Source organism: Chlorocebus sabaeus, chromosome 23, assembly GCF_047675955.1.
Source record: "Chlorocebus sabaeus isolate Y175 chromosome 23, mChlSab1.0.hap1, whole genome shotgun sequence".
NCBI classification, from domain to species: Eukaryota; Metazoa; Chordata; class Mammalia; order Primates; family Cercopithecidae; genus Chlorocebus; species Chlorocebus sabaeus.
Genome location: NC_132926.1, coordinates 14,043,426 through 14,070,772, shown reverse-complemented (window position 1 = coordinate 14,070,772; position 27,347 = coordinate 14,043,426). Strand labels below are relative to the sequence as shown.

Here is a 27,347-nt window from a genome sequence, read left to right as displayed (position 1 = left end):
ATCTGAGTGTGCAAACACTTGGGAATCAATCCACAGACTTGGGATCCTTGCATATGGTGGGCCATGCTGGCTTGTGGTTTTCCAGACATGTCAGCTGCAGCATCCGGAACAGGTCTCAGGAAGGCCCTGTCTATCTGGGTGGGTGACCTGGGGAAACAGTGTCATGTCTCCCTGGGGCCCTGGTAGGACACCTTTGGTAGGCAATGCACAGCTTAGTTTAGAAAAGGCTTCACGCAGTGGTCCTGGAGGGATGACTTGTTCTATACAATAAGGAGATGTCAGGAGGTGTGTTCAGAGAATGAATGAGGATGGGCCAGGAGAGCTCAGTGAGTGTCAGGGAGCCTGAGTGTCCAGAAGGATCCACTCCTCTGGCTGCATGACCCCGAACACGTCCTTGGGATACAGTCATGGAAACTCAGCGCTGAAAGGTCCCTGTAGCCATCACTTTGTCACCTCATGGTAGGGATGGGCAAACAGCAGCCCAGGGCCTGGGAAGGTGCCCACAGTCACTCACTGGTATAGCTGAGAATTGATACCAGTTGAATTTGCCTCTCAACTAGCTGAATGTCCTTAGATGAACCAGTTAACCTCTCTGTGCCTCAGTTTCTACATCTATAAAATGGAGCTAGTAATACTATGTATAAGATTGTTTTAACTCAGTTAATATGTTGCATTGAATTGACGATTTTTTTTCTTGCAACTTTATTGAGGAATTTTTGAAGTCTTCTAAATGGTATGTGTTTAAACAATTTTATGAGCTTTGACATGCATATATATGTGTGTCATACACACACATACATGTGTACATACACGTGTGGCAACTCCTCATCATAATCAGTATAACGAACCTTCTTATCTCCAAAACTTTTCTTGTGCCTCTCTGTAATCCTCTCCCTCTAACACTCCTCCCCAGGCAACCACTGACTTGCTTTCTGCCCCTGTAATTCATTTGTTTTTTTCTAGAATTTTATATAAATGGAATCACGCAGTATATGGTTTTTGTTGCTGTTGGTGGTGGTGGTGGGGTGTAGATGTGTGCGTGTGTGTGTGTGTGTTTGAGACAGACTCTCATTCTGTTACCCAGGCTGGAGTGCAGTGGCACGATCTGGGTTCACTGCAACCTCTACTTTCCCAGCTCAAAGGATCCTTTCCCCTCCACCTCCCAAGTAGCTGGGACTACAGGTACGCGCCTCCATGCCTGGCTAATTTTTTTGTATTTGTAGAGACGGCGTTCCACCATGTTGCCCAGGCTAGTCTTGAACTCCTGAGCTCAAGTGATGCACCCACCTCAGCATCCCCAAGTGCTGGGATTAGAGGCGTGAGCCGCCACGTCTGGCCTATACACTATAGAGTTTTTTTTACCTAATGTGTGTCTGAAATTAATCTTCGTTACTGCGTATTTTAATAGTTTATTCCTTTTTATTGCTGAGTAGTATTCTGTTGTTTGGCTATACCACAGTTGTCTATCCATTTACCTATTGATGGATACATGGATTGTTTCTAGCTTGGGGTTATTATAAATAAAGAAAATATTGATTTTAAGAAGCACCATTATTGTACGTGCCATAAGAAGGGGAAATTGTGCCAATTAAACTGTCGCAATGTTTTTATGTAATTAGAATGTTTATTTTATATTTGTTGAAATAAATCTTTCAAACTTAGTTTTTTTTTGGTTTTTTTCTCTTTTAACTCACATATCACTTTTATGTGTACAAAAAACCCGCAAAGGAATACATGAGCGAAATAAAGCTGTGGTGTTCCTACAGTGTCTTCCCATTCAGAATCCAGTTCTTTGGAGGAGCTTTTTAGCTGAGTTATTAATGTCTGTGCTTTTAATATTGTCCTTTGTGCCCTTAAGAGTGTTAGTCGTGCAGCCTTGTTACAAGGACCCACAAAGGGACTCAAAGCCTGGCAATTCTGTAGAGGTAGCCAGCTTCAGAGTCCTGCTTTGGGAATGTTGCTAAACAGGTCTGTTGACTACGTTCTCCACACCTTTCCACAACCATTTGGTTCCTAGGGGTTAAAAGTGCTTACAACTTTATTGAGGAATTTTTGAATTCCTCAGTGTCTTGTCTGTGGGATTTTTATCCCAAGCCTGTGGCACCCATTCCACCAGGGGCAGTGCTGGGTCTTTGATATATGTGCACACACAGACAGTGACAGCTCTATCAGGACTGCTGCCTAGCTGATGGCAGTTGTAGGATGTCAGTAGTAGTAGCATATACATCAGAGTTTCAGAAAATGCTGAATGTGTTTTAAAATGTGCATCTTTTGGTGAAATAGGGTCTATGTAAAGGACATTGGGCAGTGCCTGGCACTTTGCAAATAGTCAATGAAATTTTGCTTTTATTATTATTATTGCTATTACTATTAAGCATCAGTTTCCTGTTGGTAAAATTGGGGTGATGGTACCTGCCTCACAGAAATATTGTTAGAATAAAGGAAGTGATCTATTTTACATGGAGCATATGGTCCCATGCCTAGTGTTTCACTGGCCTTAAGTGGAAGCTGCCCTGACCTTTGGGACAGGTTGACCAGATATTAGACTGAAGCTGCAGAGGGTGCCTTAGTGGTGTTATATTCCAGCTTCCTCATTTTGCAGGTGGGAAAGACCCAGAGAGAGAGGGTTAAGGTCCAGCAAGAGGAGTGCCTTGCCCAGGGACATTGTCAGGCTTCAAACCCAGATCTCATCATTCCTCTTCCAGTGCTCTGTCTAAACCATGCAGTCATGGGAGGGGCCCTAAGTCAGACAGGATCCCCGAAAAGTCTTCACAGTCAATTCCATTTCTAGAAGGACCAGCTCCTCCAGCTGTGTGGTAAGGGTCAGAGCTCAACGAGCAGAAGATTCTGGAATGGCCAAATTCCAGGGCACGGTGAGCTGCTGCCTCTGCAGTTGCTGCTAACAAGGCTTCTAGACAGCCCAGCACCTGTGAAGAGCCCTTGGGAACCCAGCTCATGAGGCTGGAAGGATTAAGGCTTGGGTTTGAGTGTCCCCAGAGTCCTAAACACAGAAAGGAGGAGGGCTGTAGGCCTGCCTGGCGTTGTGTGCTAGGTGCTGTGTTGAGTCTTCTCCATGCACTGATGAATGCAAGAACCTGGGAAGCAGGTTTTCTTGTCTGCTCTATACCTGCAGGAAAACTGAGGCTCAGAACTGAGGGAGGAATGGGCTGAGATTACACAGTTAGGAAGGATTGAACTGGGAGTCCTCTCTGGTTCTGTTGGCTTTTTCTTTAGGGCACGGAGCTTCCATAGCCTAATTCCTAATTCAGGAACGAGGATGAAGCTGGGGTTGAGCTGGGTGAGGAGCAAACAGATATTCCAGGGTCTTCATTCTACTGTGGTGTGGGACTTTTAGGAAATTACCTTCCAAGGAGGTAACGAGAAAAATGAAGAGCCCACCCCCCAACCTCATTTCTCCGTGAGTGGGAGCTTCATAGTTCTCCATCTTGGTTCCTACCCAGTGATCATTCTCCTTCAGTATAATAGGGTTAGTTAGCCTGGGAAAGTGCTGTCAATACCTATTTCTTGGAGGCTGTTCAGACACTTAATGAATTTCAGGTGGAGCCAAGCCCAGCACCAAGCTGATTTGATCTCCTGGCATTATGTGATGCAGGGCTGGAGTTGGTCCCCAGGTTCCCTAGGTCCTTGGGTGGCTCCAGGCAAGTCTTTTCTCTCTGTCCCTCAGTTTCCTCATTGGTAAAGAAAGGGAGTTGATTTGTTGGGTTTCTTTTAATTTTAACGTTCTCTACATTGGGGGCCTCATTTGTACGGCAGTGTGAAAAATAAATCACTCGGCTGAGTGCGGTGGCTCACACCTGTAATCCCAGCACTTTGGGAGGCTGAAGCGGGTGGATCACTTGAGGTCAGGAGTTCGAGACCAGCCTGGCCAACATGGTGAAACCCCATCTCTACTAAAAATAGAAAAAATTAGCCGGGCATGGTGGCAGGTGCCTGTGGTCCCAGCTGCTCAGGAGGCTGAGCCAGGAGAATCACTTGAACCCAGGAAGCAGAGGTTGCACTGAGCTGAGATCATGCCAATGCTCTTCAGCCTGGGCAACAAGAGTGAAACTCTGTCTCAATAAATAAATAAATAAATAAATAAATAAATACATTAATTAATCACATTTATCAAGCACTCACTGTGTACTCATGTGCTGTTTCATGCATTATCTCATGTAAGCTTCAAGAAGCACTGTGGGGCAGGTCTGAATGGTACCTGCCGGAAAGGGCTGTTGTGAAGGCCAACTGAGTAAATATGTAAACACATAAAGTGCTTGGAACAGTCGCTGGTACATAGTGAGTGCTCAGTATATGTGTTCTTATTTTTCTTGTTTTGCAAATGTGAAAACTGAGCCACAGAGAGTTTACATATCTTGTCCAAGGTCACACAGCTAGAAAATGACAGAACCTGGATTCAAAGCCAGTGAGTCTGGCTCCAGAGCCCTCTGCTGTTAACCGAGAGGCAGGAGTGACACATTAGTAAGCACTGGGGACAAAGTGCATCCAGAGAGTACCTGTCCCCAAAGGCGTTCTAAGTCCATTTTTAAAATACAGCACTGTAGTAGATCAACAAACGTATCTCCAGGCTGAATTTGGCGCTCAGGTTGTCAGTTGGCTTTATCTCCTCTAATCCATGATTTGGTTCTCAGAGCTGAACTCTTAAACCCAACAGGCGGCACACCGACGGGATTAGCAGCCCGGATTCACCCCGTGTCAGTGAGTAGGAACGGATAAGCATAGAGACTCAAGATGGAGGTGAAGGAAGGGGATGGGCCCAAAGGGCACAGGTGTGTGATTTCACCAACCCCGCAGGGCAGAGGGAAGACAGCATCCAAGATTTGGCAGCAGGGAGGTGAATCACTGGTTTGTGGGGGCCTAGTCTGAAGGTAGGGAGGGTTTGGGGTGGAGGGCCAGTCTGGAATCTCCCCTCCAGCTCTCCCTCCTCTTCTTTTTTCTGTAAAAGAATTTTAGGAATGGGAATGACTAGGCCAAGAAAACTTCTGGATAAGCCAACCCAAACAGAGTAAGGAAGCAAGGAGATCTAAGGGTTGAAAAGCCAGAATTTTGAGACAGGTGTTCTGATAGTAGAGAACAAGAGGGAGGGAAGTGTTTAAGAGAAGAAGAACTTGGGAATTCCAGGTATAAATGCCTCCTCCTTCAGAAAGCAGACTTTGAGAACCAAATCCAATGCAGCTACCATCTCCTACTTTCTCCCATTTAACTTTCTAAAAAGAGAGAGGAAGCCAGGTATGGTGGCTCACACCTGTAATCCCAGCACTTTGGGAGGCCGAGACAGGAGGATCACTTGAGGTCAGGAGTTTGAGACCAGCCTGACTAACATGGGGAAATCCAACCTCTACTAAAAATACAAAAATTAGCCTGGCATGGTAGCATGAGTAGTCCCAGCTACTCAGGAGGCTGAGGCAGGAAAATCGCTTGAACCCTGGGAGGTGGAGACTGCAGTGAGCTGAGATCACGCCACTGCACTCCAGCCTGGGTGATAGAACGAGACTCCATCTCAAAAAAAAAAGAAAAAAAAAAAAAAGATGGTTTAAGCAGTCCCAGCTTCTCCAGGAAGGGAGATGGTAGAGTACAGTGCAAGGTTTATTAGTTGTGCAAGCCAGGACAATTATTTTGCTTCAGTTTCCCATCATGAAAATGGGGTCTAAAACCTAACTCATCGTAACAGCCAATGTAGATTGAGGCCTGAATGCCATGTAGTCAGCACAGCCCATTTTAACGCAGCAGTGACTTTGAGCACCGCCATCTCATGGATGAGGAAACAAAGCCACACAGGTTAGAGTTAATGCCCAAGGGGACAGAGCTAATGAGTGACAGTGCCTGTATTGGGGCCCAGATGTCTGACTCCAGACCTGTGAGTTTTAACCACCACCGTGCATCTCTTAGGGTGAAGACTGATAATGGTGGGGCTGGTGATGGTGGTGATGATAGCTCACGTGTTAAGGATTTGAGATGGAGGGTGACGTGATTCTTCACGATGCACAGAACTCTCTGATTATGTTTACAACCCACATTTATCAAGGGCTTGTCTCGTACCTGTCCCGGCACTAGATACTATATAGGTTATCTCATTTAATCCCCACAACACTCCTACTAGAGTGGGACTTCCCGTGTAAGTTTCAAAGAGAAGAAAACTCCTCTCAAGCAGGTTACATAACCTACGCACAGTTTTGGAAGAGGCGGAGCCTGGGTTTCAGCCTTGCTTCCCATTCCTGAGCCTTTGTGGGTAACATCTACCCTGCCTCCTCCTTAACCATGGAGCTGACCACAGCTCTCTTTCCTCCTCGCCTCCCCAACCCTCCCTGACTACACCCCATTGCTGCATTCTCTCCCTGCCCATTGGCCCGTTGGCCTTTCACATCTATACTGCTGACCTAGCGCCTTATTAAATATCCCTGCATCCTCTAATTACCTGTGGCTCAGGCCGCGGGTAGCGTTACAGCCACATACACTCCCATGGAATGTTGTGGGGATGACTCCCTGCCTGTTTGGAGTGTGAGTCTTGTTCCCCAGCCAGACCCTCAGTCCCTGGAGGCAGAAACCTGGCTTCTTCAAGTGTCTGAGCCCTCGTAGTGCCTAGCATGGGCCTGGGGTGCCATACCCACTTGATAAATTCTTGTTGCTTGGTGGATCGATTGAAATGAGGGTGGAAGGATGAAAGTGGAGCATGAGGCAGAGAGTGTCTGTGGGTCACCCTCCAGCTCAACACAAGGGCAGTGCTCAGAGGAATAATCCAAAGTGCATACCCAGGCCCCAGAGTCCCCACAGCCAACCTCCGCCTCCACTTCACCTGAATAGCATGGATCTCTCTGAAATGGATCCCTGTTGATTTGCTTCTGGCCAGGGTGCATCTCGCCCTCTAGACTGTAAGGGCAAGCCCTATCTGTCTCTTTCCTCTGTAGCTGGTGTTAACGAAGGCTCTGCTGTGTGTCATGTGTTCAGCTCTCCTAACAAACTTGAGAGATGGTTATTTTTATCATCCCCAGATTTGTTAGACAATGAATAAAAGCGTCTGAACCAAACTAAATGAAAGGAAGGAAGACTTCAAACATTGCCTTTCTTCCTGTTCACTCTGGTGTCCCCGGAGCGAAAGGTGAAGGGACTGCTTAGAAATGGTGCTCTGCAGCAGCCCCAGGTGGAGAAGTGTTATCAGGAATTGTGCAACCTCAGCTATGGGAACTATGCGTGTGAAACAGCCCGGGGCGGGAAGAACCAGCCTGGCCATTGTGCCTGGGCTGGGGAGGAGAGGTTCGGCTGAGTTTGGACAGTTCTTGGCTTGGAGTCTGGAGAGCCCTTTAGAAAGTGATCCCGCCCAGCCAGCCCTCAGAGAGAGCAGGCCAGCATCCTGCTGGACGGTAATAAAGAGGTTACTGTGGGAAGCTGGGGCTTGCTCGGGAAACACTAGGAACATGAAAGATAGGGTATGCATTCTTCAGTCCCGAGAGAATCACCACCCAGTATTAGACTTGGCAGGGGCTTTCCTCTCCTCCTCTGAGCCGCCTCCTTAGAAAAGGCACATTGTCAGAATACCAAATGCCCACCGTGGTCTCATGTCCCCACAGCCCGTAGGAAAGTGACTACCAGTTACCCACTGGTGGTTGCCCCTGAGAGGAGGGTAAGGGAGGCTTCCAGCCCCCCCAGGCGGCTCTCCCCGACAGGTGTGCCTGTGCGCTGTTTGTAGGGTGCTCCTGGCAGAACCTACCTGTCTCCACGGCGACACATCCGGCCATTTTTTCCAGGAGAGCCTGTTGAGAAATATTCAGGAATGTTTGTGCTCCTTTAGAGATTTGTAATTAAGAAGAGGCAGAACTCGTTCTTGTCTGGCACCCTCCCCTCTTGCCCCTCCAGCATCTGGGTCATTTGATTTCACAATTGGGGTTTTCGGCAGCCCGAGATGTGGAGGCTGGAAGCAGGGACCGACTGAACCAGGCTGGATGGTGGTGAATTGCTTCACCCGAGGGTGGGGGCTGGAAGTTCCAGGCAGGCCCCCAAGTCCTGGCCACATCTGAAAGCGGACATTTCTTCCCAGGTTGCATCCTTAGCACTTGCCCAAGGTGAAACATTTCAGGCCAGAGGAGCACCCACAGTTCTCGGGGGGAGTGGGGGTGGCTGTTTTAAATGGACAATTCCTCTCCTTAACTGGCAGGAAGAGTGAGTGTGTGCACGTATATATGTGTGAGTGTGTCTGTTTAAATCTTTGTGCAGCCAAAAACACATCTCTTCATCCTGAATGACACATCTCTACACACTGAATAATTCATCTCCCTCTTGGCATTTGTTCCAGAGAGAATCTTGCTGTCCAGATTTCTTGTAAGTTGCATAGCCTTCCATAGGAGCTTCCTTGTTTCCCATGGAAGAGCTCTGGGAGGCAGGATATCAGTCAGTCAGCCCTTTGGCATTTGCCCCGTGATTGCATCAAAGGAGAATGAGAATATCAAACCCAAAGTGTTTCTCTTTCCTTTGCCCTCTCCTAGCTTTGGGTCCTCTTGCCTCCCTCTGCTTTATTGCTCTTGGGCACAGTGTCTAGGCTCACTGCAGGTGGAGTCAGCATTGTGCCCTGGTAGGCTATCCACATGTCTGTCACATTACTGATGCTTGGAGCTAACAAATGTATTTAGCTCTGACTTCTCAATGTGTAAGGCTGGAACAATCAGTGGAGTTAATGGTTTTCCAGATAGTGACACATTTTCAGTGTTTCAGTCCCATCCTCCTAACCCCATCTCCATCCTCACACCCGGCAAGCTCAGTAAATCATTTGTATTAATGACTTTGAAACACTTTTTTTTCCTTTTTTTTTTGAGATGGAATATCGCTCTGGAGTGCACTGGCATGATATCAGTTCACTGCAGCCTCCGCCTCCCGGGTTCAAGTGATTCTCCTGGCTCAGCCTCCTGAGTAGCTGGGATTACAAGTGCCTGCCACCATGCCCGGCTAATTTTTGTATTTTTAGTAGAGACGGAGTTTGACCATGTTTGCCAGGCTGGTCTTGAACTCCTGACCTCAGGTGATCCACCTGCCTCAGCCTCCCAAATGCTGGGATTATAGGAGTGAGCCACTGCATCCAGCTGACTTTGAAACACTTAATTGCCTTTTTATTAAGCTGCCATGGATTTCTCAGGTCTTTTGAATATCCTTGCACCAACACATAGATAACTGAAGGTCCCAAATATGCTAAAGCCCCCATGCCTTTTGCCTGCTTCAGGTGTCCCTCTGGTCTCGTTTCACCGTCTGTACCTCTAGCAGAGCTTGCTCTGTGTTCCAGATTGTTCTGAGACTCACTTCATCTTGTTAATTTTTATTAGCAGAGCTCGAGTTTTGGAATCTGGCAGTGGAACTTCAGGTTATACCTCTGGTGTTTACTAACTGTATGATGTCAAGCATGTTTTCTTATTTGCAAAACAGTAAGAGGACTTGCTGCCTGGAAAGGGAATGTCACATACACAGCTTGCTTTCTAGGCCTAGAGTTAGCCATTAGTCAACATGTTAGTTATGATTAATATATGAAAACAGCAAATACATTAGTTTAAAAAAAAAAAAAAAAGCAAGAAAGAAAAGAAAGAAAATTACACTGAAATCCCTGTATTCAGATAGCATTTTAATGTATCTCTTTCCAGTTTCTTTACTGACACACATACATACACTCTTCAGGCAAAATGTCATACTGTAACACTATCCTGTAGCTTTTATCTTTCAACAGTGTTGTTTTTCTCAGAGTATATTGAGAGCATCTTTCATGTTAGCAAAATAAAGAACACTTCATCTTTTTTTTTTTGAGACGGAATTTTGTTCTTGTTACCCAGGCTGGAGTGCAGTGGCATGATCTCGGCTCACCGCAACCTCTACCTCCCAGGTTCAAGCAATTCTCCTGCCTCAGCCTCCCAAGTAGCTGGGATTACAGGCATGAGCCACTACACCTGGCCAGAACACTTCATTTTTTGATTGTTCCTACGTAGTAATTACTTTATTCACCGATGCACAAATATTTATTGAGCACCAATTGTAACAGACACAGTATTCTGTAGTTTAGATGCACCACTGATGAAAATCACTTAATCTCCAAGGAGAAATTTTGAAAAGTGATGATCCATATGCAGAAACAGGGGAGCTGTTGGGAAGGGGATGTATGTTCATGGTTTTCTGGGTTGCAAACTGTCTATATAAGATTCATACCTCTGCTGGTAGGTGGGACTTCTCTGGGCACAGTGCAGGTAGAGGAATGAGCCAGAAAGAATGATCTGGCTGGTGGCCTGACCACACCTGTTTCCCCACAGATGGACCTGTCATCAGCAATGGAGTCACTCCCCATGGAAAGCATACCTGTGTGTGGAGCTTTCCCTCAGAGCCCCTTTCAAGGCTTTGTTAGATGAGGTGATGTTAGATGAGGCTTTGCTCTTGGTCGCTGGTCTTCATTCTCCATAAGGAAGAGGGAACAAACCACTTAAAGAACTTTGAGCAAGACACTGAGGGAAGTGGCCTTTTGTTTCTGACATCTGGCAGGGCGTGGGGGGCGGTGGCGGGTGGCCTGGAGATGGCTTTGGGGAAACTTCATCCAGGTCATCTGGAGCAGGTGCTCCTGAACCAAGTGCATCCTAAGCTAAGGAAAGTCCCCATCACCTGTGTCGAGCCCATTTTCCCTCCTTCTACTCCAAAACGGTGGCTTGTGTTTTCCCATGGGGCTTAGGAGATGCATTGAAGGTGTCAACTTTCAAGAGAATCTGGTAGCTCCCTGCAGGGACCCTAGAGACCAGCCATCTTGCTTGAAATCCCAGCTTTGTCTTTGACATTGAGAATGTTATTTAGTCTTTCTTTGCCTCAGTTTCTCCTTCTGGTAATGGAGGTAAGGATAACTAATGATTTTTGAGTGCCCATTCACACAGGCACCTGTGCTAAAAGTACTCACAAACAGGCCTTATTTAACCCACCCAACAACCGGAGAGTTAGTACTGTCCTCGTTATACAGATAAGAATACTGAGGCTCAGAGAAGTAAAGTAAGTTGCCTAATTCACACAGCCAGTAAGTGATGCCTACTAAACCCTTATTTGTTTTATTGCTGTTGGTGGTGGTGGTGGTGGTGGTGGTTGTGTTTTAGAGGCAGGGTCTTGCTCTGTTGCCCAGCTTGTAGTGCAGTGGTGCCATCACAGCTAACTGCAGCCTCCAACTCCTGGGCTCAAGCGATTCTTCCACCTCAGCCTCCCGAGTAGCCGGGACTACAGGTGCGCACACCATATCTGGCTAATTTAGCACATAGTGTGTTGCACATCACATACCTCTGGCCTCATCCTCATGAAACCAGCAGCCTTCCACAGTGCAGCAGTAAATTACTATCAGAAGCTTCTGGGTATTCTTTTTTTTTTTTTTTTTTTTGAGACAGAGTCTGGCTCTGTTGCCCAGGCTGGAGTGCAGTGGCCGGATCTCAGCTCACTGCAAGCCCCGCCTCCCGAGTTCACGCCATTCTCCTGCCTCAGCCTCCCGAGTAGCTGGGAGTACAGGCGCCCGCCACCTCGCCCGGCTAATTTTTTTTTTTGTATTTTAGTAGAGACGGGGTTTCACCGTGTTAGCCAGGATGGTCTCGATCTCCTGACCTCGTGATCCGCCCATCTCGGCCTCCCAAAGTGCTGGGATTACAGGCTTGAGCCACCGTGCCCGGCCAGAAGCTTCTGGGTATTCATTCATTCAACCAAAAGATATTTTTCATAGCCTGCCAGACCCTGGGTGTGTAGTGGTACATGAACACACCAGGTCCTGTCCAGCTAGGGCTCTTTCAGCATTCCTTTCTTCATGTATTTTTCTTTAAGTTGGATTTGGAGTGGGTTTTAGAGGGCAGGAGAGTGTAAGCCTCATCTTTTTTTGGTTTTTCCTATGTATTCATCCACTGCGCTGTTTTTTTTTTTTTTTTTTTTTTTTTGGACACAGAGTTTTGCACTGTCACCCAGGATGGAGTGCAATAGTGCGATCGATCTTGGCTCACTGCATCCTCCACTTCCCAGGTTCTTCTGCCTCAGCTTCCTGAGTAGCTGGGATTACAGGCACCAACCACCACGCCCAGCTGATTTTTGCATTTTTACTAGAAACAGAGTTTCACCACATTGACCAGGCTGGTCTCAAACTCTTGATGTCAAGTGATCCACCCACCTCAGCCTCCCAAAGTGCTGGGATTGTAGGCATGAATCACTGTGCTGGGCCCCATTGCACAAATATGTATTGAGCACCAGTTGTGCTGGACACAGGATTCTGTAGCTTGGTTGCACCATTGATTAAAATCATTTAATTAATCCACAGGGAGGAATTTAAAAGGTGATGATCCATATGCAGCAGCAGGGGAGCTGTTGGGAGGGGACATATCTAGCAAGTCTCTTGCTTGGAAGGAAGCCCTTGATGAGAAATACCTAGACCCCAGCCCAGTCATCTCCTGTCCTGTCCCATTGTACTTCACTTTGCCAATCTAAAGAAAGAATCTGAAGCAGAGCCTTCTGGGCTTCCAGAATTGGGATCGGGTAGGAAGCAGACAGGAGAAGGAGGTTGTAGAATATGTATTTTAGGCAGAGGCAGCAATGGGAAGAAACCAAAGTGACTGTCTGGAGGGGCCACCCAGGCTGAATCTCATATACCCAGATTCCCAGCTTCCCATACTCTGGTTTAAATACTTGACAAATCATTTGTGATAGTTTTCCAGCACTGACAAGCCTTTGTTAGTTTAGTTGAGTGATTTGTTTATTTGATTTAGCCACTGAGACTTGGTGATTACTACCATTTCACTCCCCACAAGATGGGGACATAGAAAGCAGTTAGTGCTAAAAGATCAGTTTGGCCTGGATTGTCTAGGGAAGCGCCGTTGTGGGTGCAAGCATTTGGGAATCAGCTCAAGAGGAAAATAAATATTGCTCATTGGCCAAATTCACAGGGATGGAACATCTGCTATTCTTGATGTTGCGGCAAGCCAGCCTTCCAAAGGGCAAGTGAGCATGACAGGCGTGAGACAGAGCCAGGATAAGGATTGGAGGTGGGGTGGCTGAGTAAGTTGCAGGTGGAAGAGCCAAGGGGCGCTGGAGTCCAAGTCAAGAAACAAGACTTGACCTTAGACCCTTTTCCTGCAAACCCTCAATCAGAGATGCAGAAACAAAGGCCCAAAGAAGGAAGGTGACTTGCTCCAGTCACTTCCAAAGGAGTGGCAAAGTTGGGACCAGAACACAGATTCCCTGCCTCCCCTACAGGGTGATCTTATCCTGCCGCTGCAGCTATGCGTTCACCTTCCCGGGAACAAAGAGGACAACAGAGCTGGTGCTGCAGCAGTGCAAAACTTCTGGATCTGTTGAGCCAGCCCAGAAAAGCAAGAGGCCCAGAGAAGCAGCAAGTTGTAGGCGTTTGGGGATTGTAGGCTGATGGAGTCTGTTTCTCCTCTCCCTTGCCAGGTACACCAAACCGCTCACCTTTGCTGACTGCATTAGTGATGAGTTGCCGCTAGGATGGGAAGAGGCATATGACCCACAGGTTGGAGATTACTTCATAGACCACAACACCAGTAAGTTCCTGACGGTCCTCCCTTCCCTGTGCCCTCTTCATCCCTCTACCTCCAAGCCCACCCTCCCTCCAAGTCTGGAAGAACCACTTGCAGACTCTTGGAGCCAGATTGTATTTTGTTTTATATAGATGTAGATAGAAACGTCGATGTAGATATAGATAGATAATGTATGCTCGTGTAAAAATAACAGTTTAGAAGGGTTTTTAATAGAATCTAAAACTCCTCTCACAATCCATCTCCCCAATTTTATGGGAGCAGCCATTGCGAACAGTTTCTTGTATATCATTCCAGAAATTTTCTAATCGTGTGTGTGTGTGTATGTGTACATATGCACATATATATTTACATATATAAATTTTTGGGCATACTTTTTTTCCCCCTAAAAGAAAGATATGTCATTGTCATTGCCAGACCATCTTAGAGCAGCCAGAGCCCTAGCAGGCCCCCCACAGCACGTATGCATATATGTCCATAGTAGATTGGCAAGAGAGAGACAGCGTGTGTGTGTGTCTGTCTGGCCCGTCATACCAGTCAGCCCATGCTCACTTCATATCTGTGATCCGAGTATCCTGATCCATTACAAAGATTCCTAGTACCTCTGTCTCAGACTGTGATGGAGGGATGACTGGAGAAAAGAAGCAGGTTGTCTGACAGGTGGAGAAACCCAGGGAGCAGTCCTCCAGCAGGGGAGACTTTATATGTGTTTGGGCCTCATCCATTGAGCACCCTGTTGGCCAGGACTGTTCTCTGAAATTTGCTGTCCCACTTGTCCATGTGTACAAAAGAAAGGGATTTTTCTGCCTCGCTCTCAGCCTTCTGAACTGTAGCATCCCCTTAATCCTCTCAGGCAAGAAGAAAATGGAATGAAATGGGATGTGCCTGGCAAAGTCTGAAGGCTGAGGCTAGGGCATCAAATCCTAATAGCCTCTGTTTACTGAGCACACCGTCTGTGCCATGTCCTGTGCTGAGCACTTGATAGGCATTATCTCTTTTAATCCTCCCAATTCCTGGTGGGATGGTGAGATGATCATCCCCATGCCATAAATGGGATTTAGAGTTAATTGACTACTTAAGACTCACAGTTAAAATGTGGCAGGGCTGGGATTTGAACTGGTCCTGGAGAATGAAGTTGTACTTCTCCATCTACTTCCTCTTCTGGGTTTCAGTAGCACCCTGGCCACACCTCTCTTGTGCCCTTCATCACCCTGTATTATAATCATTTGCCTGTTGTTGCAGGTCTCCTAGAGCAGAGACTGTGTCTAATTCATCTTTCTAGTCCCAGGCCTTTGCCTGGTAAGACACGTAGTAGGTGTGAACTTAACCTGTGCTAAATAGAAAAGGGCATACGTGCATGAATGCATGAATAAATGGGTAAATGAGTGGACTGTTGTTGGCACCAAAGTGTAGAAGAGCTTCTGAGAGACAGCTAATGGCATTAATTGCATTGTTGGGGGTAGCAAAGGTTTTTATTAGCACTCGTGATTGCGTCCTGGATAATGAGAAGTAAATATGCCTAATTGAGTGTGTATGGGGAATGAGGTTAACGCTTGGAGGGCTGCATGGGATGCTGGGTTAAACACTGATGTGCAGGAGCCCTAATCAGTCTTTTCCTGTTTCTAATTGCTGAGTGCATCCCCCTCATTAAAATCTCATGGCGGGAGTGGAATTTCAAGGTGCTTCTGGGAGCTATTGGAGAAATGGAAGAAAGTAGTAGCAGGCCGTGGCAGAGTTTATTCTTGAGGGAATGAAGGCAGAAATGGGGTATATGGGGGTGATTAAATGGGGCCATAGCAGGAAGAATTCTATCTGGTGGTTTCATAAGCCGTCAGGCTACTGGTTTCCTCTTGATTTGAGGTGGTCTGGTTGGATGTGGGGGACCACCTCAGTAGATGGAGCCATTGATACCAATATAGTAGGAATACAAGCACCAAGGCCCAGGCATTCAGAGCCATGCGCTTGGACCAGTTCTGTGTGTGCATTGTTCATGGACTGAAATTCTCTTGAGTTATAGACATGATATTGGGCACGGTTACATGTGTCTGTAGTCCCAGGTACTTGGGAGGCTGAGGCAGGAGGATCATTTGAACCCAGGGGTTCAAGGCTAGTCTGGGCAACATAGCAAGGCCTTGTCTCTTAAAAAAAAAAAAAAAAAAAGGGCCAGGCGCAGTGGCTCACACCCATAATCCCAACACTTTGGGAGGCCGAGGTGGGTGGATCACAAGGTCAAGAGATCAAGACCATTCTGGCTAACACGGTAAAACCCTGTCTCTATTAAAAATACAAAAAATTGGCTGGGTGTGGTGGCTCACGCCTATAATCCCAGCACTTTGGGAGGCCGAGGCGGGTGGATCATGAGGTCAGGAGATCGAGACCATCCTGGCAAACACGGTGAAACCCTGTCTCTACTAAAAATACAAAAAAAAATTAGCCGGGCATGGTGGCGGGCGCCTGTAGTCCCAGCTTCTCGGGAGGCTGAGGCAGGAAAATGGCATGAACCCGGGAGGCAGTGGAGCTTGCAGTGAGCAGAGATCGCACCACTGCACTCCAGCCTGGGCGACAGGGCGAGACTCCGTCTCAAAAAAAAAAAAAAAGCAAAAATTTAGCCGGGTGTGTTGGCGGGCACCTGTAGTCCCAGCTGCTCAGGAGGCTGAGGCAGAATGGCGTGAACGTGGGAGGTGGAACTTGCAGTGAGCCAAGATCCCGCCACTGCACTCCAGCTTGGGCAACAGAGCAAGACTCTTCAAAAAAAAAAAAAGGTATAGGCACAATATAATCAAACAACAGTTTGCTCATACATTCACCATCGAACATTCGTTCATTTAGCAAATGTTTATTGGCCAACTGTTCTAGGAGCTTGTGATACATGAGAGTACAAAATGGCAAAGATCCTTGCTCTTACAGAAATTTCATTTTGGCAGGAGAGACAAAAAATAAATAAGTAGCTTATGTAGTATGTTAGAGAATGTTCAGTACACAGAAAAGGAGCAAAGTAGTGGGGCTGAGGTGTGTTTGGGGGTGGTGAAGAAAGGGCAGTGGTAATGATGACCAAGAGTACCATTAAATATGGTCTTCAGGGAAGAAGATCTTGTTGAGAAAATGAGATTTGAGCTAAGACTTGAATGAGGTGAGAGAGCATTTCAAATAGAAAGCATAGATAGAACAAGGACTCCAGAGTGTGATCACATATATAGCTTGGTCAAGGGATAGCAAAGAGGCAAGTGTACACGTAGCATAATGAGTGAGGAGAGGGGAGAAGGACATCAGGACAGAGTGCAGCAGAGTAGAGGTCGGTTAGTGGTCTGCCCCAGAGGCCTAGCTCTTGCTCTGTGTGAGATGGGAGTGAGCCATTGGAGAGTTTTAAACAGATGAGTAGCATGATCTGACTTATGCCTTAAAAGGGCCAATCTGACTGCCATGCTGAGAATACACCTTACTAGGGCAAGGGCGGAGGCACTTGTGAGCAACAGATGCCACAGTCCAGGCACCCTAGACCAGGGCTGTGGCAGTGGTCAGGATGAAGATTGGTCAGGTGCTGGATGCATTTTCTAGGTAAAGACAGCAGGATTTCCTGATAGATTGCATGCAAAGTGTGAGAGAAAAAGGAAAGAATAACTTCTGGAGCTGAGCAACTAGAAGGATGGAGTTGCTGTCAACCAAGTGGAGAGAACTGCAGGGGGAGTAGACTTAGCAAGGAAGAGCAGGAGTTCATTTGCACAGGCTGAGACTTAGATGCCTGGTTACCTATCTGAGAGGACATGTGGCTTGACAGTTTGATATACGAATCTGGACTTTAGGAGAGAGAGATCTGGGCTGAAGATAAGTATTTGAGAGTTGCTGGCATATAGCTAGTATGTAAAGACATTAAGTTGGTTGGGAATGAAGCAGAGGAGAGGACCAAGGAATAAGCCATGGGTCTCCAGACAACAGAGGGTGGTAAGAAGAGGAAAAGCAGCACTGATTCTGAGAAAGAGTGATCAGAAAGGAGGGAGAGAAACCGAGTGTATTGGAAGCCATGTGAAGGAAACGTATCAAGAAGAGAATTGCCAAGTGTCGAATGCTTCTGACAGGGCAAATACAAAGAGGACCAAGGATACACCAATAGATGTAGCAACCTGGGTGACCCTGACTTTGGAGGGCAGCTTTGGACAAGGACTGGAGGCAAATGCCTGACTAGAGTGAGTCTAAAATAAAACAGAGGGGAGGAATTGGAAACAGCAATGCAGACAACTCTTTCTTTTTTTCCTTTTCTTTTCCTTTTTTTTTTTTTTTTTTTTTAGATCGTTCTGTCGCCCAGGCTGGAGTACAGTAGCAGATCTCGGCTCACTGCAACCTCCACCTTCCGGGCTCAAGCGATTCTCCTGCCTCAGCCTCCCAAGTAGCTGGGATTATAGGCACCCGCCTCCACGCCCAGCTAATTTTTGTAATTTTAGTAGAGATGGGGTTTCACCACACTGGCCAGGCTGATCTCAAACTCCTGACCTCAGGTGATCCACCCACCTTGGCCTCCCAAAGTGCTGGGAATACAGACGTGAGCCACCATGCCCAGCCTACAGACAACGATTTCTAAAACATAAGCGATTTTTATTATTTCATGTCAGTATTCAGTATCCCCACTAATTATCGACACATACCATGATTAGATGGTTTTAATCAGGGATCAAATTGTATGTCTGTTTTTCTTCATACTATATCATAGATATCTAAGGGATACTATATAATCTTCATATTCGTCTCTTTATTTTTTAGACAGAGTCTTGCTCTGTCCCCAGGCTGTAGTGCAGTGGTGTGATCTTGGCTCACTGCAACCTCCGCCTCCCGGGTTCAAACAATTCTCCTGCCTCAGCCTCCTGAGTAGCTGGAATTACAGGCATGTGCCACCATGCCTAGCTAATTTTTGTATTTTTAGTAGCGATTGGATTTCACCATGTTGGCCAGGCTGGTCCTCAAACTCCTGACCACAGGTGATCATCCTGCCTGGGCCTCCCAAAGTGCTGGGACTACAGGCGTGAACCACTGTGCCTGGCCCATATTTGTCATTTTTAATACATCAAAAGGATGTGTCAATACATTTTAACACATAAGGGAGGAAGTCCTAGCCAGAGCAGGAGAAAGAAATAGAAGATATCCAAATAGGAAAAGAAGAAGTCAGAATCTCTCTCTTCACTGATGATATGATTCTATACCTAGAAAACCCTAAAGATTCTGCCAAAAGACTTCTAGAACTGATAAGTGATGTCAGTAAAGTTTCAGGATACGAAATAAATATAAAAAATCAATAACATTTTTATACACCAATAATGTTCAAACTGAGAACCAAATCAAGAATGCAATCCCATTTACAGTAGCCACACACAAAAAAAATACCTAGGAATACGTCTAGCCAAGGAGGTGAAAGATCTTTACAAGGAGAACTGCTAAATACTGCTGAAAGAAATCACAGATGACACAAACAAATGGAAAAACATTCCATGCTCATGGATCGGAAGAATCAACATTGTTTAAATGGCCATACTGCATAAATCAATCTGCAGATTCAATGCTATTCATATCAAACTACCAACATCATTTTTCACAGAATTGGAAAAAACTATTCTAAATTCATTTTGAGCCAGAAAAGAGTCCAAATGGCCAAAGCAAATCTAAGCAGAAAGAACAAAGCCAGAGGCATCATAATATCCAACTTCAAACTATACTATAAGGCTGCAGTATCCAAAACAGCATGATACTAGTACAAAAGCAGACACATAGACCGATGGAACAGAATAGAGAATTTAGAAATAAAGCCGCACACCTACAGCTATTTGATCTTCAACTAAGTCGACAAAAATATGCAGTGAGGAAAGGACTTCCTGTTCAATAAATGGTGTTGGGATAGCTGGCTAGCCATACGCAAAAGAAGAAAACTGGACCCCTACCTTTTACCATATTCAAAAATTAACTCAAAATGGATTAAAGATTTAAATGTAAGACCTCAAACTATAAGAAGCCTAGAAGAAAACCTAGGAAATACCATTCCGTACATTAGCCTTGGGAAAGATTTTATGAGTAAGTCCTCAAAAGCAATTGCAACAAAAACTAAAATTGACAAATGGGACCTAATTAAACTAAAGAGCTTCTGCATAGCAAAAGAGGCTATCAACAGAGTAAACAGACAACCTATGGAATGGGAGAAAATATTTGTAAACTATGCATCCAGTAAAGGTCTAATATCCAGAATCTATAAGGAACTTTAAAAAAATCAACAAGCAAAAAACAACCCCATTAAAAAGTGAGCAAAAGAATGAACAGACCCTTCTCAAAAGAAGACATAAAAGAGGCTAACAAACATATGAAAAAATACTCCACATCTGTGATCATCAGAGAAATGCAAATCAAAACCACAGTGAGATACCATCTCACACCAGTCAGAATGACTATTATTAAAAAGTCAAAAAACAACAGATGCTGGTGAGGATATGAAGAAAAGAGAACACTTATATGCTGTCAGTGGGAATGTAAATTAGTTCAACCACTGTGGAAAGCAGTTTGGAGATATCTCAAAGAACTTAGAACTACCATTCAACCCAGCAGTCCTATTACTAGCTATATATCCAAAAGGAAAGAAATCATTCTACCAAAAGATACATACACTCATATGTTCATTACAGTACTATTCCTAATATCAAAAACATGGCATCAACCTCAGTGCCCATCAGCGGTGGATGGAATAAAGAAAATGTAGTACATATACACCATGGAATACCATACAGCCATTAAAAAGCAAAAATCATGTCCTTTGCTGCCACATGGATGTAGCTGGAGGCCATTATCCTAAGCAAATTAACACAAGAACAGACAATCAAATACCAGATGTTCTCACTTATAAGTGGGAGGTAAACAATGGGTACTTATGGACATAAAAGATGGCAGCAATAGACAGCAGGGACTACTAGAGAGGGTAGGGAGATGGGAGCAAAAGTTGAAAAACTATCTATTGGGTACTATGCACAGTACCTGGGTGACCAGTTCAATCATACCCCAAACCTCAGCATCATGCAATACATCCATGTCACAAACATGTACATGTACCCCCTGAATCTAAAATTTAAAAGTTAAATTTTTTGAAAAAGTAAAAAATAAAACATATAATGGAAGTACCGTAATGCCCCTATTGCCAACCTTTTGGTTTATTTTCATTTATTAGTTACTTCAAATAGCACTCAGGGAAGACTCTTTGTGTATGTTATTTTCTTTGTGATAATTTCCTGAAAATTCATTTCCAAGTATAGGATTTTTAAGTCAAAGTTATAAATACTTTGGGAGCTTTTAGTATACTTTCCTAGATCGGTGAATATTTCCAAAAGATTATATCAGCCTGTATTGCCACAAGCCATGAGGGTACTGTTTTCCTCAGACCTTCATGAGTATGGGGCTATCATCATTTCTTTTGACTTTCGATACATTTATCATAGGTTTAAACTCTTACTTCATTGTTTCCAATTTACACTCCTTTGCATAGTAACAAGGTTGAATATTCTCCAGATGTTTGTAAGAGAATTGCTTTTGTTGTTGCTAAGGCCCTTGGAAAATGCAGTATTGTTAGCGGCGTGGGTGTGTATGCAGTGTGGAGAAAACAGGTGTGTGGCAAGTGTAGGAAGGGGTGGGTGTATGGAGAGCTCATGAGTGTACTGCCATGTGTGCTGTATGGAGAATGTGTATGGAGTGTGTTTGTAGGGAGAGGTTTAGAGCATGGAGCAGAAGAAAGTGGAGAAGTGGTTCTCAATGATGCCTGCACTAAAGCAGATACAAGTTTGGGAAGTAGCTGCTTTTGGAAAGAGGGATATGAGGGAGATGTTTTATGTGGGAAATTTTATGGTACACTGAATTATTAAGCTGTATCTATGTATACTTTTAATTAAAACAAGAACTAAAACGTAGTGGCCAAGGTGATCTCAAAGGGTCTGCCAGTTATAAAGTTATCTATTTTGGTAAGATGGACTTGAGGAAGGGTAGTGTCAGCAGAAGGGACTGGGCTGTGGGAGGACCCCCTCAGGGTGTGACAGTTCAGAACTAACAGCATTAACACAACTCTTCTTTTTTTTTTGAGACGGAGTTTCACTCTTGTCACCCAGGCTGGAGTACAATGACGCAATCTTGGCTCACTGCAACCTCTGCCTCCTAGGTTCAAGTGATTCTCCTGCCTCAGCCTCCTAAGTAGCTGGGATTACAGGCATGCACCACCACGCCCAGCTAATTTTTGTATTTTTAGTAGAGACAGGGTTTCACCATGTTGGTCAGGCTGATCTTGAACTCCTGACCTCAAGTGATCCACCCGCCTCAGTCTCCCAAAGTGCTGGTATTACAGGCGTGAGCCACTGCACCCAGCCAATACAGCTCTTTAGAACCAGGTAAAGAACTTTTAAAAGGCCCAATGCCCTTGAAGGATAATATTTTCAGCAATTGCTGGTACAACTGGTATCCACATGGAAAAAAAAATACGCCTCCACTTCTACCTTTGCCTCATACCATGTGTAAAATTAAACTCAAAATGGACCATAGACCTAAACATAAAAGCTAAAACTATAAAACATCTAGAAGAAAGCATAGGAGAAAATCTGCAAGATTTTATTATAGGCAAAGATTTTTTTTGGACAAGTCATAAAAAGCACTAACCAGAAAAGAAAAATTGATAAATTTTGTTTCATCAAATTAAAACCTTTATTCCTCAAAAGACATTATTAAGAAACTGAAAAGATAAGCCACAGATAAGGAGACTATATTGCAATATATATATCTAACAAAGAACCCATATTCCAAGTATGTAAAGAAATCCTACAACTTAACAGTAAGAAGCAGCTGGCACAGTTGCTCATGCCTGTAATCCCAGCACTTCAGGATGCTGAGGTGGAGGGTCATTGAGCCCAGGAGTTCAAGACCAGCCATAGCAAAACATAAGGCAGCACAGGGCAACATAGTGAGACCTCATCTCTACAAAAATACAAATGCAAAATCAGCTGGGGCATGGTGGTGCATGCCTGTAGACCCAGCTACTTGGGAGGCTGAGGCTGGAGGACCACTTCAGCCCAGGAGTTCAAGACCAGCCTGGACAGCATAGTGAGACCTCCGTCTCAAAAAATAAAAAATAAAACTCCAATGAGGTATCATTACATACCCACTATAATGACTAAAATGAGGAAAAAATAACAATACCAACTGCTAGAAAGGATGTGGAAGAACTAGAATTCGGATACACTGCTTTTGAGAATGTAAAATGGTACAACCAGTTTGGAAAAGTTTGCCGATTTCTTATGAAATTCGACATATACTTGCCAAGTGTAACCCAGCAATTCTACCCCTGGTATTTTTGCCCAAGAGAAATGAAAACATGCCCACACAAAGACTTAGAGTATTAGTCATAATAATCCCTAACTGGAAGCAAACTAACAATTTATCACAAAGTCCATGTGATATATTCATACAATATAATATTATTCAGCAATAACAAGAAATGTACAACAGATCCAGCAATAGGGATGAGTCTCAAAAACCTTCTGCTTAGTGAAAGAACCAAGGCCCTAAGAGCAAATACTGTGTGAGTCCATGCATAGGAAGTTCTAAAACAGGTAAACTGGGAGAGGGGGTGGGTAGAGGAGATTGCCTGGGAGCATCCAAGGGATCATTGGGGTAAAGGAAATATTCTTAGAAATGTAACAAATTGATGCCCACTTCACACTGTAGATAATTCAGTGGTAATCTCTCGGGTGATTCCAGTGTGCAGCCCGTTTGAGAACCAGTTCTGGTGTGAGTTTGTGCATTGTTTATGTCTGTTTGTGCACCCATCTATTCTTGTTGGTTTACAAAAGAGACCATGAGTCACCAAAAATGGTCGCCAAGCCATCTGGTTTGGCCAGACCTTCAGGTAAGGGTCTCACATACCTTTATAATTTTCCAGAACGGAGCTGAGGTCTAAGGCCAAAGGGAGGGTGCCCCTTCCAGATGAAATCCAGAACACCGTGGGAGGATCCACCTAAGTGTCGCTTAGGGGACTTGACACGGGCCCAGCATTTCAACCAGCACCTGGGCAGGTGATTCCACCCGGAGCCCGTGTCACACCTGCTGGCCTCAGTGACCAATCGGCCCATGTGTTTGTCATCTCTTAGACACTGGTTCTCACCTTGGGTGGCACATTGGAATTATTTGGGGAGCTTTGTAAATCATCATTGTTTTATTCTCACTCCCAGAGACTGGAATTTGATTGGTCCAGAGTAGGATCGAGATTTTTCAAAATTTCTCCCGGGTGATTCTAACGTTCAGCCAGGGACTCTCAGCTGTATCTACACCAGTATCACCCAGAGAAGCTTTAAAAACTCTCAATACCTGAGCCCCACTCCTGCAAATTCTAATTTAAGTGTTCTGGGGCAGGAGGGGTAGGGCATGCAGCAAAGACCCAGAATCACTGGATGAGGCACTGACTTTAAAAAAAAAAAAACAAGCAATTTCACTGAGAATGTGGTGGGAGAGACACTCTTGTGTGCTGTTTTTGATAACAGATATTACTTACCTTTGGAAGGTAATTTGGTAATATCTATTAAAATTGTAAGTGTGTGTACCCTCTCATCTAGTGGTTTCTCTTTAAGAACCCTATCCCACAGAATTAATAGCACAAGTTCATAGACACATGTTTTTAAGAACCCTTACTGCAGCATTGAATGTAGTAGCAAAAGGAGTAAAAACAATTCAGATATTTCCCATTGAGGTCTGGTTAAATAAACCCAAATACCATAGCATGGAACACTATACAGCTGTTTAAAAGATGGTGCACCTACAGGCAAAAATGATCATGCTATATCATTTGGAGACAAAAACAAGTCACAGGCCAGTATGTTTGGCATGGTCCATGTTGCATTAAAGTAACCCTTGTTTATATACATATGTATGTATAAAGAAAAATTCATATATAATCAGAAGGCAGTATCTGCGTGAGACTCAACAACAGTTACCTCTGGGCAATGGGATTGGAAAGATGGAAACTTTTCTTTTTTTGAGACGGAGTCTCGCTCTGTCTCCCAGGCTGGAGTGCAGTGGCGCCATCTCGGCTCACTGCAAACTCTGCCTCCCGGATTCACGCCATTCTCCGGCCTCAGCCTCCTGAGTAGCTGGGACTACATGTGCCCGCCACCAAGCCTGGCTTATTCTTTGTATTTTTAGTGCGGGGTTTCACCGTGTTATCCAGGATGGTCTCAATCTCCTGACCTCATGTTCCCCCCGCCTCGGCCTCCAAAAGTGCTGGGATTGCAGGTGGGAGCCACTGCGCCCAGCCAAAACTCTCTTATTTCACAAACTTGTCATGGTGGAATTGTGGGATTTTTCTTTTTTGTATTTTTCATTATTTTTCAGTGAAAAATCAGATCTTTTAAAAGTTGCAAACTTTAAGAAACGTTGTCAACCTGCTCAAGACAGGCTGAGCTGCTTTTTTCTGTGACCTGTACCAGCTGGAGGTGTAGGGCAGATCCCTCAGGAGGACCCACAGGTCCTGAACGCCGAGGGAATCCACAGCTGCTGATGGGAGATGGGAACCCACAGAAGCTGTTCTGTAGCCCAGTTTTACAAATTCCACCTCCCCCTTGTTTTTTTGTTTTGTCTTTGTATTATTTTTGCAGTCGTTCCTGCCTCTCGTTTGGTTTGAAGGGATGGAAAGCTTTCCTCATGAGGGGCAGTTTTTTGTAGCCACTGTCAGCAGTCTTCAGACCTCACTTTTTTTCTCAGAAAAAGGAGGAAAAGCTTGAAGAATTGCTATTCACAGACGATTCATAAATTGGTCCTAGACTGGGCACAGTGCCTCACGCCTTTAATCCCAGCACATTGGGAGGCCAGGGCAGGTGGTCACCTGAGGTCAGGAGTTCAAGACTAGCCTGGTTAACATGGTGAAACCCTGTCTCTACTAAAAATACAAAACTTAGCTGGGCGTAGTGGCGGGTGCCTGTAATCCCAGCTACTCGAGAGGCTGAGGCAGGGAGAATTGCTAGAACCCAGGAGGCAGAGGTTGCAGTGAGCCGAGATCGTGCCACTGCACCCCAGCCTGGGAGACAGAGCAAGACTCCATCTCAAAAAGAAAAAAGAAAAAGAAAACAACAACAACAAAAACTGGTCCTAGGCAATAGTTTGGGTTTTACTTTCTCTATCATTTGTTTCCTTTACCTGGCACAAGTGCTTTCGTTTCCTGTTTCCTGGGAAGTAGTGACACAGGGTTCATTACCCCTTTAACAGATACAAAACTAGATTCAGAGAGGTTAAACAGCCTTTCTGTTGTAACATGGCGATTATTGGCAGGAATGAGAACTTGGCTCTGCTGCTTCTTTGATCTTTCTTCCACTGGAGATGCTCACTGGACCTGTTTAGGTGGAATGAGAGCTAAAGGGCCTAGATTGGGAGGCATAAACTCCAGGGTTCCAGGGCTAGGCATATGACATAAGTGAATGAAGCAGACCAGGTTTTGACAGATGGAGTGCTGGAATTTCTGGCCAATTGTGAACCCAAGGTGGCCAGAACTTCTGAATGATCAAGAAAAGCCATAAAACAGGATTTAAATGAATATATCTCTCTATTTTTTACATACCAGTAACCAATTCAGAAGCAACATGTATCTGGTGGCTGGATTCACCACATTGTCCTGATTGTACAATTTCTGGTTTAGTGATCACTCCTAACACCACCCAACAACTGGGGGTGACTGAGGAGTTAATAGTCCATGGGCATTGATTCTTTGACGTTATTTTAACCTCTTCCATAGCTAGTCAGCTGCTTTTTTTTTCCATATCATTATTGTGTATGTTTTTTGTACACATAATTTTGTAAAAAGTAAAATATCCTAAAATATCCTGCCACCTAGTTGGCTATTGATATTTTCCTATTTTCTCATCTTTTTGAGAATGTGCATATTGATTTTGATAGATACAATTATTTATTCAGTTTTATGACCTGCATATTATAAGCACCTTTCCATTTTATTAATTTTTCTTTAAAGGCATTATCTTTATAATAGTGCATTCTGTGAATGTAGCATACATATTTGAACACTTGTTTCCTACGTGACTTTGAGCAAGTTACTTATTGAACACTTGTTTCCTACGTGACTTTGAGCAAGTTACTTAACCTATGTCTCAGTTTTCTCACTGGTATAATGGGGATAGTAATAGAATCTATAAGGTTAGTGTAAGGATTTAAGAAGTAAACATATGTAAAGTACTTAGAATAGCACTTACCGTAGAATGAATGACATGTGCTTGCTATTTCATAATATATTATTATTATCATGATTTTGTACAAATATATGTTTGACTGAATTTAAATTACTTTTTATAATGAATTACTATAGGGAGAATTATTGGTCAAAGCATATTAACATTTTAAGGCTCTTAATTTGCGTAGTCAGATAGTCTTCTAGTAAGGCTATTCTAATTTACATTTCCAGCTGGCTGTGGGGTACCTGTTTCTCCATATTCTCTGAAACATTAGTTATTTTTCTTTCCTTTAGTCTTCACCAAGGGATATTACCTTGAACCCCTCTGTCTAGATTAGTACTCCAACCAGATCCTTATTCAGGCTGTTCTCAGAGATTGACATTGGGTTCGGAAATTGATCCTGGTTTAGTCTTTTTTTTTTTTTTTTTTTTTTTTTTTGAGACAGAGTCTCGCTGGAGTACAATGGCACAATCTCAGCTTGCTGCAACCTCCCCATCCTGGGTTCAAGCAATTCTTCTGCCTCAGCCTCCTGAGTAGCTGGGATTACAGGTGCCTGCCACCATACTGGCTACTTTTTGTATTTTTA

At 44.6% G+C, this 27,347-nt stretch overlaps 1 protein-coding gene across 7 annotated transcripts in view; it reads left to right on the top strand.

The window, feature by feature from the left end:
* The window catches only part of WWC1 (WW and C2 domain containing 1), a 173,304-nt gene that overhangs the window by 61,725 nt on the left and 84,232 nt on the right, over nucleotides 1-27,347 (top strand). For 4 of the 7 annotated variants that reach the window (XM_008015248.3, XM_008015251.3, XM_008015250.3 and 1 more), the window contains exon 2: nucleotides 13,432-13,541. The exons of 2 other annotated variants lie outside the window; for them this stretch is intronic. In XM_008015248.3, coding sequence (XP_008013439.2) covers nucleotides 13,432-13,541 — 110 coding nt within the window. Of the gene's footprint in view, nucleotides 1-13,431; nucleotides 13,542-27,347 lie in introns of those variants that run through there. One more of the 7 variants, XM_073010530.1, reaches the window with a different exon arrangement.